This window comes from Carettochelys insculpta, chromosome 2 (assembly GCF_033958435.1).
Source record: "Carettochelys insculpta isolate YL-2023 chromosome 2, ASM3395843v1, whole genome shotgun sequence".
Taxonomy (NCBI): domain Eukaryota; kingdom Metazoa; phylum Chordata; order Testudines; family Carettochelyidae; genus Carettochelys; species Carettochelys insculpta.
In genome coordinates this window covers 36,280,601-36,294,664 of record NC_134138.1, presented here as the reverse complement: position 1 = coordinate 36,294,664, position 14,064 = coordinate 36,280,601, and the positions used below count along the sequence as shown (strand labels likewise).

The window sequence follows — 14,064 nt, the reverse complement described above, 5'->3', positions numbered from 1 at the left end:
CAACACACCTGTTGCCTCAAAACAGTTTGAGACAACAGGCGTGCCATTCCCATGTCCCTGTACACTTCATCACAGAATGTGTTTTTTCCTCTCTTTTTTCACTTTCATTTTGCCTTTTGCCCCCATATTTATGTAATAGCACACCAGTCTATTATCTCCATTCTTCAAGCTATTCATTTAGTATTGCATTGTTCTAATGTATTCTGTCAATCCTTTTGGTGCATTTAAGTATCTGGGGACAATCCTCTCCAGACGCTTGCTGTAACATTCAAAGGAATAAACCTTCTAAGGCACTGGCTTTCCAAGTGTCTGTTTTATAGAGCATTGGTTACCCATGTACTGCTGGCTTTCTTGTTTCTAAATAATAATTCACCGTAAAAGAAGCCTAGGAACATCAAATGTTTCCAAATACTACTTTGCTGTGCAAGTAATTGATGTAGCTACCTTAGTGCTGCTGCTTGGCCACTAGTGGGGAAGGGAGATGGTCCTAGTGATCATGATTGAAGCAACGTGATATATAAGATATGCACTGAAAATGTTTTGAGAATCTCTGTATTGTTGATCAGTATAAAATATATGAAAGTCAATACCCAGAGGAGAGCTATTTGTATTATAAAAATATAACAAAAACTTGGGCTTCAATGTGTTAAGTGCCAAACTCACCCATTAAAGAGACAGTCCCTGTATCAAAAAAATTTCTAGAGACAAATCAAAGAGACAAGGAACCCAGGCACAGAGATTGACTCACCTTGCAAATTGCTGCATGAGAAAACTAACAAAAATGGGAATTAAACCTAGACTTATGGGCTGTGTCTACACTACAAAAATAACTTCAAAGTTGCTTACTTTGAGCATCTACACACACCCTACTTTGAAGTTAAACTTCTAAGTCCTTACTCCATTTCCGGGAATGGAGTACTGCCCTACTTCGAAGTTGGGCTCCCTACTTCAAAGTCAACTTTGAAGTAGCCATCAGAGAGTCTACACACCTTTTCCCTTAGAGTAGCAGTTAGTTCCTAGTGTAGATGCACCCATTGAGTCCCTCATCCAGTGTTGTAACCACAAGATCCAATTCTCTTCACTCTTTTTCATACTACCGGGCAATGTTATGGTACTAGGATTCCTCTTACCATGATGGTGTCCCATGATATTGCTTTATCTCTGTGCCATTCCATTTCTAGTAGGTGTCTGATAAACCCTAAGTCTGTCCTTCACTTGCTGGAAGGGAGAACAAGTACTTTCTAATTCCCCTAATACAGCTGACATTAAATAAAAACTAAGTTTGCGATCAAGGAAGGAAATATCAAACCTATAGTTGGGCGTATGAACCCACAGAACAATTTCAGAAGGGAAGAATTTGTTGTTTCACTGCAAGAAAATGCATTGAATAATTAGTTGAAAGGAAATTCTATAAATACCCATTAGCTTTTAATACCTGCTGTCTTTCCCTTTACACAACCTGAATGGCAAGCAGCCTCCCTGCCAAGAGCAAAAGAAGCAAGCTTTTCCCTTGTGTGCTCCTGCAGACTGACTGTACCTGAATCAGATGTCTGACTCGAGTACTAGCCCTTATAAAACAAATACAACCCAGGAGTCAGCCTTGTTATAAAAAAGTAATGCAGCATGTAGTGATATTGAGGGAGTGTTTGAAGTAATCCTAATTGGCAGTGTAAATTCATGGAAAGAAATATTTTAGTGTTTCTTACCACTTTAGCATTCACTTTCCTGCAATAATAATAGTGATGAAAAGTTTCTCTTGATTGTGTTCTGTGCTTTGGCTCATACAGCCCCTGAGGGAATGGGGGTTGTTGTAAATAGGAATGATTGGCATGAAGAGTGAATGATCAGAAGAAAACAAAAGAAGGTCTTCTATTTTCAGAAGTTTCTTTGGAACAGTTGTCTCTGCTACAGTTGTTGTCTTATACTTCTGGCAGTGCTGTGAGCCTCTATATTCAAGCAGGAAGTGATGCAAAGGTTATATAAGGCCGGGGGAACCACTGGCTTCATGATTGCCAACCCCTATACACCTGCTCTACCTGCTCCTTTTCTCAGCTCTTGCTCTGCCTCTGCTTCATCTCTTTGCTCAGCCCCCTCCCCTATGTGATGCTGCCCACACGACTAGTGGGTCTGAGGGATCTGCCCTGTCCCCCTTACTGGCAGTGGTGGGGGAAGTAGAGCAATACAGCCCCAGCTTGTACTGTTTCACCGACCGCGTTGCTGCATTTCCTGCTGGTGACTGTGGGGGAGTCCTACCCCCTCCCTAGAGCAATGCACTGAGAGCAAAATGAGCTGGGGCTGCATTGCTCTGCTTCCCTTGCTGCCTCCAGAGAGTGCAGGGAGAGCGTATGGATCCATGCTGCAGGTGTTGGGCCCCGTTGCTTGTCCTCCTGACACCAACAGGCTGTGGCCCCACCAGCTTCTGGCCACTTCCTTGCCCATGGCATGTGGGGTGAGGGCCCCTTTGTGCCCTCCACCCCACATGACCCCTGCATTTGGTTATCCAAAAAGCCCCCTGCTACATTATACTTTTTGGGAAGGAAGTAGAACAAACAAATTGGGGGTTGTCAAGGGAACAAATAATAAGGTCTTCCAGTTAAAAGTGTGAGGCATAGTAACATGTATGGCAATGACATGGCTAGAGGAAGCTCTAAACAGAGTAGACTTCTCAGTGCTGTCACTCAGCAAGGGATGGTAGAAGGGCCTCGCAACCCAGATTTAATGTTTGTGCAAATCCAGATGTGGTCATTAAGAGAGAGTGGCCTGCTAGCCAGCTTTTCTAATCCCTTCCATATGTTTTCCTCTTTTGGTAGTGTTGGCTGGAGGGGACTTAGTCTGGGTGGGCAATAATTTTCACAGGGGAGCCACAATGATTTTTGGCAAGTTGTCACGGGGTCCATATTTATATTAATGGAGGAGCTGGGTGATCTGGGAGGGAGTTTGGGAACAGGAGAGAGCTGTGTGAGGTGCCGAGTGCTGGAGTACCAGAGAGGGTGAAAAGTGAGGGTTCTGGGAAGGATTCTTGACCTGGGGCAGGGATTGTGGTGTAAGTGCAGGTTTTGGCAAGGAGGAGCTTACCCCAGGTTAGCAGAGTGCTCAGGGAAGCTGCCTGACTGCTATGTTTCCACAATGCTCTTGGAAGCGACTGGCTGCTGCTGACATGTGTCTGGGTGGTGGGAGACAGCAGGTCTCTGGTCTCTGCCTGTGCCTGCAAGCATTGCCTTTGCAACAGACTGGACAGTGGGAGCTGTGAAGATATCATGGGGCAGCACCCGGAGACCCACTGCTTTTCCTCCCAGCCAGGTCACAAAAGGACATGCCAGTAGCAGCTGGTGGCTTCCGGGAGCCTGTCTGCACATCACCTGTGTCACGGATCCAGCCTGCAGGCTGTAATTTGCCCAACCCCCTGAGCTAAGTGCATGTCCAGTCTCACCCTTCTAACATGATGATAATATAGAGGAGTTGAACACACACACAAAAAGATGCAGAAGTATCTGACTTTTGTTAGTAAAATTCAGTATTCATTAAAACAGCCCTTGCACGTAGGGGTTCTGCTTTCTGCTTAATGTGTGGTAGGGATTGGTGGAAGTACTTGAAATTTGTCTCTGGTTACAAGTTATGGAGGTTGGAGAACCAGAGCTGCTTCAGTATCTTTCTGTTGCTGAGTACTTCCTCCTCACTGGCCAGTAGACAGTAAATGTCACCTGAAGCCTTTCAGTAAGATAGAAGACCAGTTATCTCCATATGAATCTCAGGTGGGCATTATTCTTCACTGTTGGCCTTTCAGGTAAAAAGTGGGATTCTGATTCTGCCTGGAAATGTCTGTCAGTTCCACGCCCCCCCAAATGCTTCATAATAAATCAACATATCTCTATAGTGTGTACCTCATTCAAAACTGTATTTTTGTTTATCCCTGTTACTTTCCTTCATATTCTTTCTCAGGCATAACTTTTCCTCCTCTTTCAACACAGAATTCCCTTTTTGTCCAGCACAGGCTTCAACTCTCTAGATCTTGTTGGCGCATCTTCCTGTCACTCGGTTTTTCTTGTGGTTCTCTAAAGGCCCTAACACTGCTTTTCTCAGATCAGGGAAAGATGTGAAGGGAGGGAGTGCTATTAGGGTCATTTTCTCTCTATAATGGTAAAATCAGTTGTTCAGAGTAATATGCTCTCCAAGGGCCTCCAGTTTCTGAGATTAAATTCCTGTTGAAGTTCATAGGAACTGTGTGAGCAATTAGTTGTTGTGTGTCTTGTCTTCAAACATCTTTATGATTTTAAAACAGATGAGTTGTAGTTGTTATAAGTACTTCTAAACTAATAAAACTGAGAAATATGTTTCCTCATACTTGTGACTTTTTTGTTTTTTGATTTGCCTCAGTACTCCAGACCCACGTTTTTCCTTGATTTAGGTATTTGAGTTCGTTTTCGGAGTACTGCAATGTCAACAAAATGTCAAGATGGATGACAAGTAGTACTTACATAACGGCTACATCTACACTACAACGATCTGTTTGACAAATGTCTAGCAGAAGAAATCGTTTGACAAAACCCCCGTCGGACTGTGTTTACACACAAATGTGGATTGAAAAAGTGATCCACTCTGACAGAAAGCAGCCAGGATCCCCATCTGCTTTCTCAACACAATGGGTCCCAGAACCCTGTCGGACAGGGTCGCATGGCTGGCAAGCCCTCCTGGGAGCCTTGGCCAGGCACGCCCTTAAAGCCCTCTGCTCTCCCCCACGTGCATTTCCTGCCCATGCTGAGGTTTGCCTACCTCCTCAAGGGCAGCAGAGTTAGTGCAGGGCTCCTATGCTTTCTGTGAGAGAGTTTCTCCTTTCCAGTTAGCCATGGTGCCAGAGCAGCCCCTGGGTTTGTGCTGGATTCACTCCCAGTTGCTCGAGCTGATGATCATCATAATAGTGGTCATCATCCACCTCCTCCAGTGGGGCGCACCTGCCACTGGGATCAAGGAGCATGCCCTCAATGCCCTCAACGACAGGTGAGCCGGGTGCAAGCTGGCCTTTTCTGGTGCCGCCTCAACAGGCGTGTGCCCCATAGCACTGTCCATGGCAGGCAGGTGCTGACTGACACCTGAGGGCATGCCCACGTGCTGGGGCCACCCTCCTTGGTGGTATGTCTGGGGTTGGGCCATTGCCCATGTGTCTGGCCCCCTCCCAGCCATGGCAGGGGAAAGCAGACCCCCACTCCCCGGCGGGGGGGCCCTATGTAGACTCGTCATGGGGCTGGCGCCTCTGCCCTGGGTCTGCCTGTTGGCCCAGGTGGGACAAACTGCTTTGCACATGGTTGAACATGCTGGGCCAGCAGCATGGGGTCCTGCCAAAGGGAGCCTGGCGAGACTCATGGCATGGCTTGTCTGCGCAGCCTCCCCACACTCTGGAGTGTTTGAGTTTTATTTTGTCGACGTACTGTCAACAAAACGCATTTTGTGTGTGGACACTCACGAGCTTTGTTGGAGAAAAAGGGCGGTTTTGTCAGCAGAACTTTCTAGTGTAGATGTAGGTAACATGACTGGCATATTGACTCTCTCCTCACTGGTGTATATCCACTGACGTCTGTGTTTTTATTCTTGATTTACTTATAGCTTAGTGAGAAGCTCATCAAGCCTTAAAGTTTTGTTGTGTACCTGGGATATTTTATTGTATTTTTATTTATTTTTTTACAGGCAAAGTGTGTTGCCATGGCCATCACTCAGTTCCGGCTATTTAAAATATGTACTTGCCTGGCAGCAGTGCTGTCCTTCATTAAGAGGCTAATATGCAGGTAAATACAAGGCTTCATGTATTAAACTGTCTAAATTTTGTTTAAATACAAGTTACTTCTAATTTTTTCCCTTCTTACTGCTTCACATAGTTCTTAACTGCAGAATGAAGCCAAGGTGAATGACAGTGGAACTGTAATCAAACCTTTAATCTTGATGTCCATTTGACATTTTTAAATGATATAGTGCTGTACTGTGTGTAATTGGGCTGTGTCTACAGTGATGTGTATACAGTATGGTTTATAACACAGCACTGATTCTCTTGTGCCTATTTTTAAGTTTTTTAAAGAATGTTTTGAAAGTTGTCTCCTGAAAACATCTGAAAAACCCCACTTTTTAGCTGAAAGTCTCCTTACGGCAAAGTATACACTTGCAGGGATTTTAAATTAAAATATCAAGTTCACTGTTGTTTCTCGCCTGCTTTCCATTATAAATGTAATTGTGACTTTCCCATCTTTGTTTTCCAAAGCAAGACCAGTTCTATCTGAACTTCCTCAAATGTGCTTCTGATCATGAAGTGCTTTTTTTAAAACTTGGGAGTGAGTAGTACACACCTGTAAGATGTGAGACCAAAAAAAAGCAAAATTTGAAGAAAATTTTTCAAATGTTTGAATTGTCATGTGGAAAAATATGGTCTAGAGACTAAAAATTTGGCTTATTCTGGTGTCTTCATGACACCTATGTTTTCTTCCTGTCTCATTGTGAGCAGTTCAGTGGAAACCTTCTTAATAAGCATTTGCAGTGAAGAAGGCAAAGAAAATGTTAGGATGCCTCAGCAATGGGATGGAAAGTGTTGGGGGAATAAACTCTGGTAATAGCTTTGCTATGTGGTCGGTGCAGTTGAAAAGAGATACAGAGAAAAATGTGGGGGAGATGGTGTCAAAGACTGATGACAAAAATGAGGAAATATGGAAAACTTATATAAAAATTGAAAAGACAGGGACTTTATGTGGTAAAAATTAGATAAGTAGTTTTTCAATAATTATGTACAGTGATGCTTTTACATTCTTATGTCAGATTTTGTAAGTTTTTAAATGAGTTGTAACTTGGGGGTACACGAGACAAATCAGATTCTTGAAAAGGGCATATGTAGTAGTTTGGAAAGTTTGACACATACAAGTAGACATTTGAGACAACAGTGGATCAGAGTACACTGAAACTTTTTGTGCTTGATGGGGGGTCCATTTGGCCACTTAGGCTTTGTCTGCACTAGTAGGTTAGGTTGAATTTAGGTGACTTAAATCGAATTTCTAAGCAATCAGTCCACACTACAGGGTCTGTTACGCTGACTTTAAGAGCTCCTAGGGTTGACTTTACTTCTCTTGGAAAACATAGGAATAGCTCCAAATATGATCTTGCAGGGTTGACCTTAGAGTCGTGCAGATGGAACATTGCAAAGTTCAGTGTTCTTGGCCTCCTGGATGTGTCCTGTGATGCCCCAGTGTGACCACTCTGGGCACCACTTTCAGCTCAGCTTCTCTCCTGCTGTGCAGGAAGTGGCCTGGGAAACTTTGAATTTCATTTCCTGTTTGGCTTATGTAGTGAGTGGAGCAGGTAGCACACCTTGGAAGCACATTTGGCTATGAATTCCCAGGACTGCAGATGAGCTCAGACATGGAGCAAGCAGGAGATCCAGGACCTCATTGTTGTGAGGAGTGGGGTGGGGTGTGTGTGGAGGGAATAAATCTGTGGTGGCATGACAGTGAACCAGCAAAAGAAATGCAGACATGTATGCTAACATCTCACAGGGCGTGGTGCAAAAAGGGTACACCAGGGATTCCCAGCAGATGCACAGGGGGGAAAAAAGGAGCTCAGACAGTCATACCAGAAGACAAGGTTAAAAAGGATGTTCTGTATCATCGTCACAAACGTGCCACTTCTATGAACAGCTGCATGGGGCTCTAGGGGAGGACCCAACCACTAACCTGAAACAGTCTGTACATACCTCTTAAGAGATTGCTCAGGAAGCCTCTGGCATCAGCAAAGAGGACGTGGAGGGGGGAGAGGAGGATGACGACAATGGTCAGCTGGCATATGGAGCAGCTGATCTCCCTGACAACCAGGACCTTTTTTAAACATTGGATCTCATCCCTTCTTCCCAGGACACTTTGCAGTTGGACCCTGATGGCAGGGAGGGCACCTCTAGTGAGTTCTTATTTGTAATCATGCTACAGAGGAAGGCAGTCCTTACCCAAAACCTCATGAAAAGCATTAGAGTACCAGACCTTTATGGAGATGTGCAAGGAGGATTGACGTTCCATCCCCAGACGCACTAACAAGTTGTTTCAGACACCCCAGGCAGCGTAGGTGTGATCTGTGGTGGGTGCTGCACCTGCGCTGCCTGGGGTGTCTGGGGATGGAATGTCAATCCTCCTTGCACACCTCCATAAAGGTCTGGTACTCTAATGCTTTTCATGAGGTTTTAGGTAAGGACTGCCTTATTCTGGTCCCCTCGGTAGGACGCTCTTCCATGTCAAGCAAGCAGTAAGGAATCTGGTGTCACTGCACCACAGAGTAGTGCAGCATACTGGCCAGCCTTCTGCCCATGTTCAGTCAGCATCTGTTTTTCCTCCATGCTTGTTATTCTAAGGAGGCTAATATCTCTCTTTGCAATCTAAAGGAAGCGGGAAGGAGCTTTAAGCTATTACAATAGCACAAACCTGGATGACCCTCCACTCCCTTCTCTGGGCTTTTGAGGAAGGGAAACTTTTTCAATGTCCCGTCCAAGGTGGGCAGTGGGAGTCGGGGAGAGCACATGGTGACCATGAGAGCCAAGTAGAGGAAAAGTGTCAAAGGGGTAGCCAGGTTAGTTTGTATCTGCAAAAACACTGAGAAGTCTGACAAAGTGGGACTTTGCCCACGAAAGCTTTATGCTCTAAAAATTTTGTTAGCCTACAAGGTTGCACAGGGCTTTGCAGAGAGGAAGCACAAGCTGCTCTGCCATGGCTGGATCGCCCCCCCCTTCCCTTCTTTCCCTAGGATGTTGGGGAAGGGAAACTTTCACGGTCCCAGGCAAAGTGTGTGGGGGCAGGGAGGGGAAGAGTATGCAGCAACTGCGAGAGCCATGTCATGGAGGTCTTGAAAAGCATCTGTGTTCGTGCCATCTGGAAGCTTGCTGTCAATGAGTTGAAGGGTCATGTTGTTGAAGAGGCAGAACAGCACTGAGGCAATGACATAGCCTTCTTTGACTCCTGTTTTAACTTCAAAGGGATCACTTTAGGATCTGTTGCTCAATAATGTGGCAGTCATGTTGTCGTGAAGCAGCCCCAAGATGCTAGTGAATTTTTTTTGTCAACTGATCTTTGAGAGGATGATCTACAGGGTGCTATGATTGATTGAGTCGAACATTTTGGTCAGGTTGACTAAACTCATATATAGAGCTTGGTTTTGTTCACCACATTTTTTCTTGCAGTTGCTGGGCAGTGAAGATCATATCCACTGTTCCTCGGTATGGATGGAAGCCACACTAGGATTCTGGGGCCATGTCTAGCATTCCCCTTTTGGAAGGGGCATGTTAATGAGCAGTTTGGAAGCTGCTGCTGAGTCACTGACAGGAATATGCAGTGCCTCATTAGCATAATGGTGGCCGTGGGTGATTTGGAAGTGCCACTTTATAAATGCAAGCCAACCATATAGGCAGGGGCCTTTTGAAAGGACCCGCTGTCTTCGAAAGCATCTTCCTATTTGGTTTTCGAAAGGCCCCCATCTACACGGGCAGGGTGCGTTCCAAAAGCGGCACATTTGAATCGCGTGCAGCTGCCATGATGCTAATGAGGCTCTGCATATTCATGTCAGCACCTTTCTTAGCATCTTTCCAACTACCTTATTAAGATGCCCCTTCTGAAAGCGAAGGGATTGTGTAGATGTGGCCTGGGAGAATTTGTTCCGAGAGTGGCAAGAGTTGGTTTGCAAGGATTAGAGCTAACATTTACCCTGCCATTGCCGGGGGGAGAAGCCACGATAGTTTCCACAGAACAATTTGTCACCCTTCTCAAAAAGACTGACGATCAGTGTGTCTCTGAACTCGTGTGGCGTCTGCTCCCTATCCCAGATTTTGAGTATCAGGAAGTGGAGGAGTTTATGGAGCTCTGTTCTGCGTTCTTTGAAGACTTCTGCTGGGATTCTGTCTAGGCCAGTTGCCTTAACCCCTTGTGTATGCACATGCGCTTAGCGGTCACATCAGACTCAAAGCTACTGAGGGCAGCACAAATGAAAACTGATAGAAGTACACTTTCTTTGGTGGCCCTGAAAGCTATCAGAAGGTCATCATTTTTTGTTATTATAGATTGTTTTAGGTATATTTTATAACTTTCAGGTCTTGTTTGCATATAATACAATAATTTTAATTGCAAATTAAATACTTAATATGAATTTTATTTTAAAATTTGATTGGGCTACATGTTTGCATAACTCCAATATCTTTTTTTGAACTGTAATAATTTAGACCCCATTCATCTGTATGTATAGTTGGGATTACATTATCCAGTGATTACATTATCCAGGGATTACATTATCCAGTTTTTACCAACAATGAATTTCAGTGGCCACGTTCCTCCCACATCACATAGTTTTGTGATCAGTAGGCACATATGTTAAATTTGTATTTCCTTTAGCAAAACAAACTTTTGACAACTTAATGTTGTTGAAGATGCACAGTATCTTTAAAGCATCCTTAAAGCTGCATTAATGAATTTTTATTTTTAACAAATCTTTAACAAATTACTGAATATGGATTTATGAACCTCTCCTCTCTTTAGGAATAGATTTAAAAAAAAAATTGGCTGATTATATGTAAATGCATCTGAGCAAGTGTGGCAAGGTTGTAATTTTTTGTTAACCCAGGATATGCCACCTATCCTCACTATGTTTAGGAAAACTGCTGAGGGGTCCAGTTTGTCAAGTGCAGAGATTGCCTTTTTAATCGTGTGGTTGTGCAGTAGCTAGCCCAAAGGGAGCTTGGTGTATGCCTGACTCCTAGGTGCTCTGTGAGGCAGGTGAGCTAAGCCAGAGGAAGTGGTGTTCCGTGAGCCTCCTGCCATTGGCCCTTCCTTGACTTGGCTGGGATCCCTAGGGAAATTGACAAAAAGCCTCTTGGTTCTGAGGCTGACTTGTGTGAAAACCCCCAGGGCAGCCAAAATTGGATGTGTGCCAGAGGGGCAGAGGAGTGCTTTGAGATCCGCAGTTGGCTTAGCACAACTGGAGGGGCAGGGAGGGTGCCTGGGGTAGGGGAGTGCTCAGGCCAAGGCTCAGCCACGTCCCAACCCCTCACCAGTTGGGGCAGGGAAGGGCACAGTGGATGGGCATGATCCTAGACTTGCACTGCCTGGGGTGCATGGGGGTTTCCAGTGAACTGCTCCCCCTGTGACTGCTACTGGGGGTGGCCAGACAAGGGCCGTCTGGAGCCCACTACTGGCAGAATCTGTGAGGCACCTGACCAGGAGGGACTCGCAGCAGCTCTGCAGGTGAGGCCCTGGTGCTCTGTGGGCGGGGTGTGGCCTAGGCTCACTTCAGGTGGTGGCAGGGCTGAAGGAGAGGGCTCGGGGGAGGCTTTGCATCTTGAGGGTTGGGGGCTCTCCAGGAGCTCATTCCCAGAGCAGCCTCTCGCCATGGCACTCATGGAACACGGCTTTGCTCCTCTTGTGGCAATGGTGGTGGTGCTGTGCCTGTCCCCAGCCACATTGTGCTCCCCACTTGCTCTGTGCTGTGCCTTGCAGTCGTCCAGCCTTGTCCCCTGGGATATTCCTTACGGCCGGGTGGTGCTGCCCAGTGCATTCAGCAGCAGCGCTCAGTTCTCATGGCCACAACCTCTGGCTACTTTGCAGCCACATTTCTCATCTAGGTTAAATGATGTAACTAGGCAGGCCACCGTTACATACTTTATAAACAAGTAGTACAGGCTGCCAAAAAATTCAATCAGGTTGCATGTTTGATATGCTTGGCTTACAGTATCATAAAAGGGAATTAATGGCTCTAGTCTGGCCAACCTAACTACTAGCTCCTGCTTCTTGACAGTTCTGGGCTTTCAGTGTTTCTTAGCAGACTAAAAAGTAACATTTGCAGAGAAGGACACAAGCTGGGTAGTATTGTTTTTGTTTCGTGCTTGTGTGGTGGTAGACCTTGGCCAAGCAGTCAGTGAAGACATGGCCTTAAAGATAGAGAGAGATAATAGGAAAGGATGGAGGCAGCAAAGAAAGGAACAGTGGATTAGACTGGAAAGAAAAAGAATGCATTATTCAACACACAAAGCTTCCTGCATTCCCCACACTTTTGCCACAGAAAAATTGTTATGGCTTCTGGGTGTAAGTTCCTGTCTGGGAATAAGTTTGAAGAAATTTGTTCCCTGGGTGAAAAAGGGAAACATGTCACATGTAAGCAGTGCCAGAAGATGACGTAGGGCCTAGTCGCAAGAATGAAACATCACAAGAAACTGCTTATTGGGAGAAAACGATGTGAATGAAGATGGGGGTGTGGCTGAATGGATCAGCTAGTTAGTAACTTAAATCATTTTGCAATGCATTGTTCTTCATGACTCTCCCTGTGCCTCTTCGTATAAATATGATTTGAAAAGTAAATTCCCAAGCTGTTTGCTCCGTTGGATATTGCTAAAACAAGCTTAGTTTAGTTCATCCTTTAGGGCTTGTTAGATTCCAAGCCTAGTTAACTAATTAATCACTCGAGTACAACACGGAAAGCTTCAGTAAGAGAAATGTAGAGTTGCTAATTTCCACCAAGTGTCATTTTTCTTATTTTATAATCCATAATACAGGCCCCTTTCTTTTGGAACATCAGGGCCACAGACCATAATGGTGATGCCAGAAGTCCATTCCTGATGTTACTTTTAGCATAACTCCGCTTTCCCAAGGGAACCCCATTCTTGTTTTCTCTAAAAACAAGAAGTGCCAGTGAGTTAATTTTGGAGTAAGCACGACTGAAGTGCTCTCTAAGCACAGTCTGTCTTATTTTTTTTTTGTAACTTGGTTTAAATCAACCCACCCTGCTGTGGAGGATTATGCTCTTGGAAAGTGTGAATTTTGTACAAATTTAACAAGTTGTCATTTTACTAAATAAATAAAGCCAAGAAGGCATTATTTAGAGGGTATCACATAGTGTATCAGCCACGGTAAATTTTGTTTTTACTTGATTTATTGATGTTCCTGTGCAGGGCATACATGTAATGTTAATTTGCCACTAAGTTCACGTAAGATGGTAGTTCTGTGAAAGAAGTGGTTCGTTACAATGTCAGCAGCTCTGGTCAGATCTGAGATACTTGACTACATCTCACACTTGGGTGCTGTGATATTTATTTAGGGTGTTTATATAATAGGTCATTTTAAATCTAACGCACTAGTCATGTTTGAAATGTTTGTACCAGCACGTAAGTTAAATGATAGAGAATTACATCTGGGAGATGGTGACCAGACCAAAGAGGAGAGGGGATTTTTTTTCCTTTCTATATGGTGTAAAGATAGAAAATGTGGCATGTATCCTGTTCAGGAAGGAGGCTTGTGATCTGCTTCCTCTGGATCAGTCTCCTGTGGTTTTGTAAGGGAGAGGGGGGCAGGCATGATACTATGAGAACCCCAGGGCCAGATGACCAAGTATTCCCTGGTATGTAACAACAATGAGCTTCAGCTGACCTAACGGTACTCCAGCTCAGTTCTAATTTGTACCTAAAATGGGTCAAGGTCTTGTATGTGAAATGGTGACAAAGAAAATTGTGAACACAGTATGGGGAATTATGGCTACTTGGCTAATATTATGCTTTAAAGTCTGTGAACAGAGAAATCTTTTCCCCCAGACAGGCAAGAAGATAGCTTATCTGCCTTGTATTTAAGAATAGTTGAATCAAAATGATGGACGCCTTATTTACATAGGCATTAGCAGAGGGATGGCGATAATAGGATGAGGTCTTCATGCTTCTTGGAACAGGGTCAGTGAATTTTGAAAGTGATAAGCAGAGACAGTGCCATTTAGCATCTTTCACCCAGGAAGATAAGGGAAACCAGCACTTTGTGCTTCTGTGGAAGTTCCTGAGAGAGAGCCCCCTCTGGAAGAAGGAAAGATTGGTGAGAAATCTACCTTCAAGAAAGACTGTAGCATGTAGAGTTAATCTTAGTGCATTTTACTTCTATTTGCTTGTAACCATCTAAGACTTGTACTTGAACTCACATAAACCACTGAGTAAATAGATCTGTTTTACTTTTAATCTAAACCATTCTGTTACCGTGTCTGAATTGAAGTGATTGTTAATGCCAGTTAGAATTTTAAAAAAAGCGTGTTCTTTTTTTG

At 44.5% G+C, this 14,064-nt stretch overlaps 1 protein-coding gene across 2 annotated transcripts in view; it reads left to right on the top strand.

Moving 5' to 3' along the window:
• The window catches only part of EBAG9 (estrogen receptor binding site associated antigen 9), a 45,386-nt gene that overhangs the window by 9,577 nt on the left and 21,745 nt on the right, over positions 1-14,064 (top strand). For both annotated transcript variants that reach the window (XM_074985649.1, XM_074985650.1), the window contains exon 2: positions 5,680-5,777. In XM_074985649.1, the coding sequence (XP_074841750.1) occupies positions 5,695-5,777 (83 nt within the window). In that variant the 5' untranslated portion in view covers positions 5,680-5,694. The remainder of the gene's footprint in view (positions 1-5,679; positions 5,778-14,064) is intronic.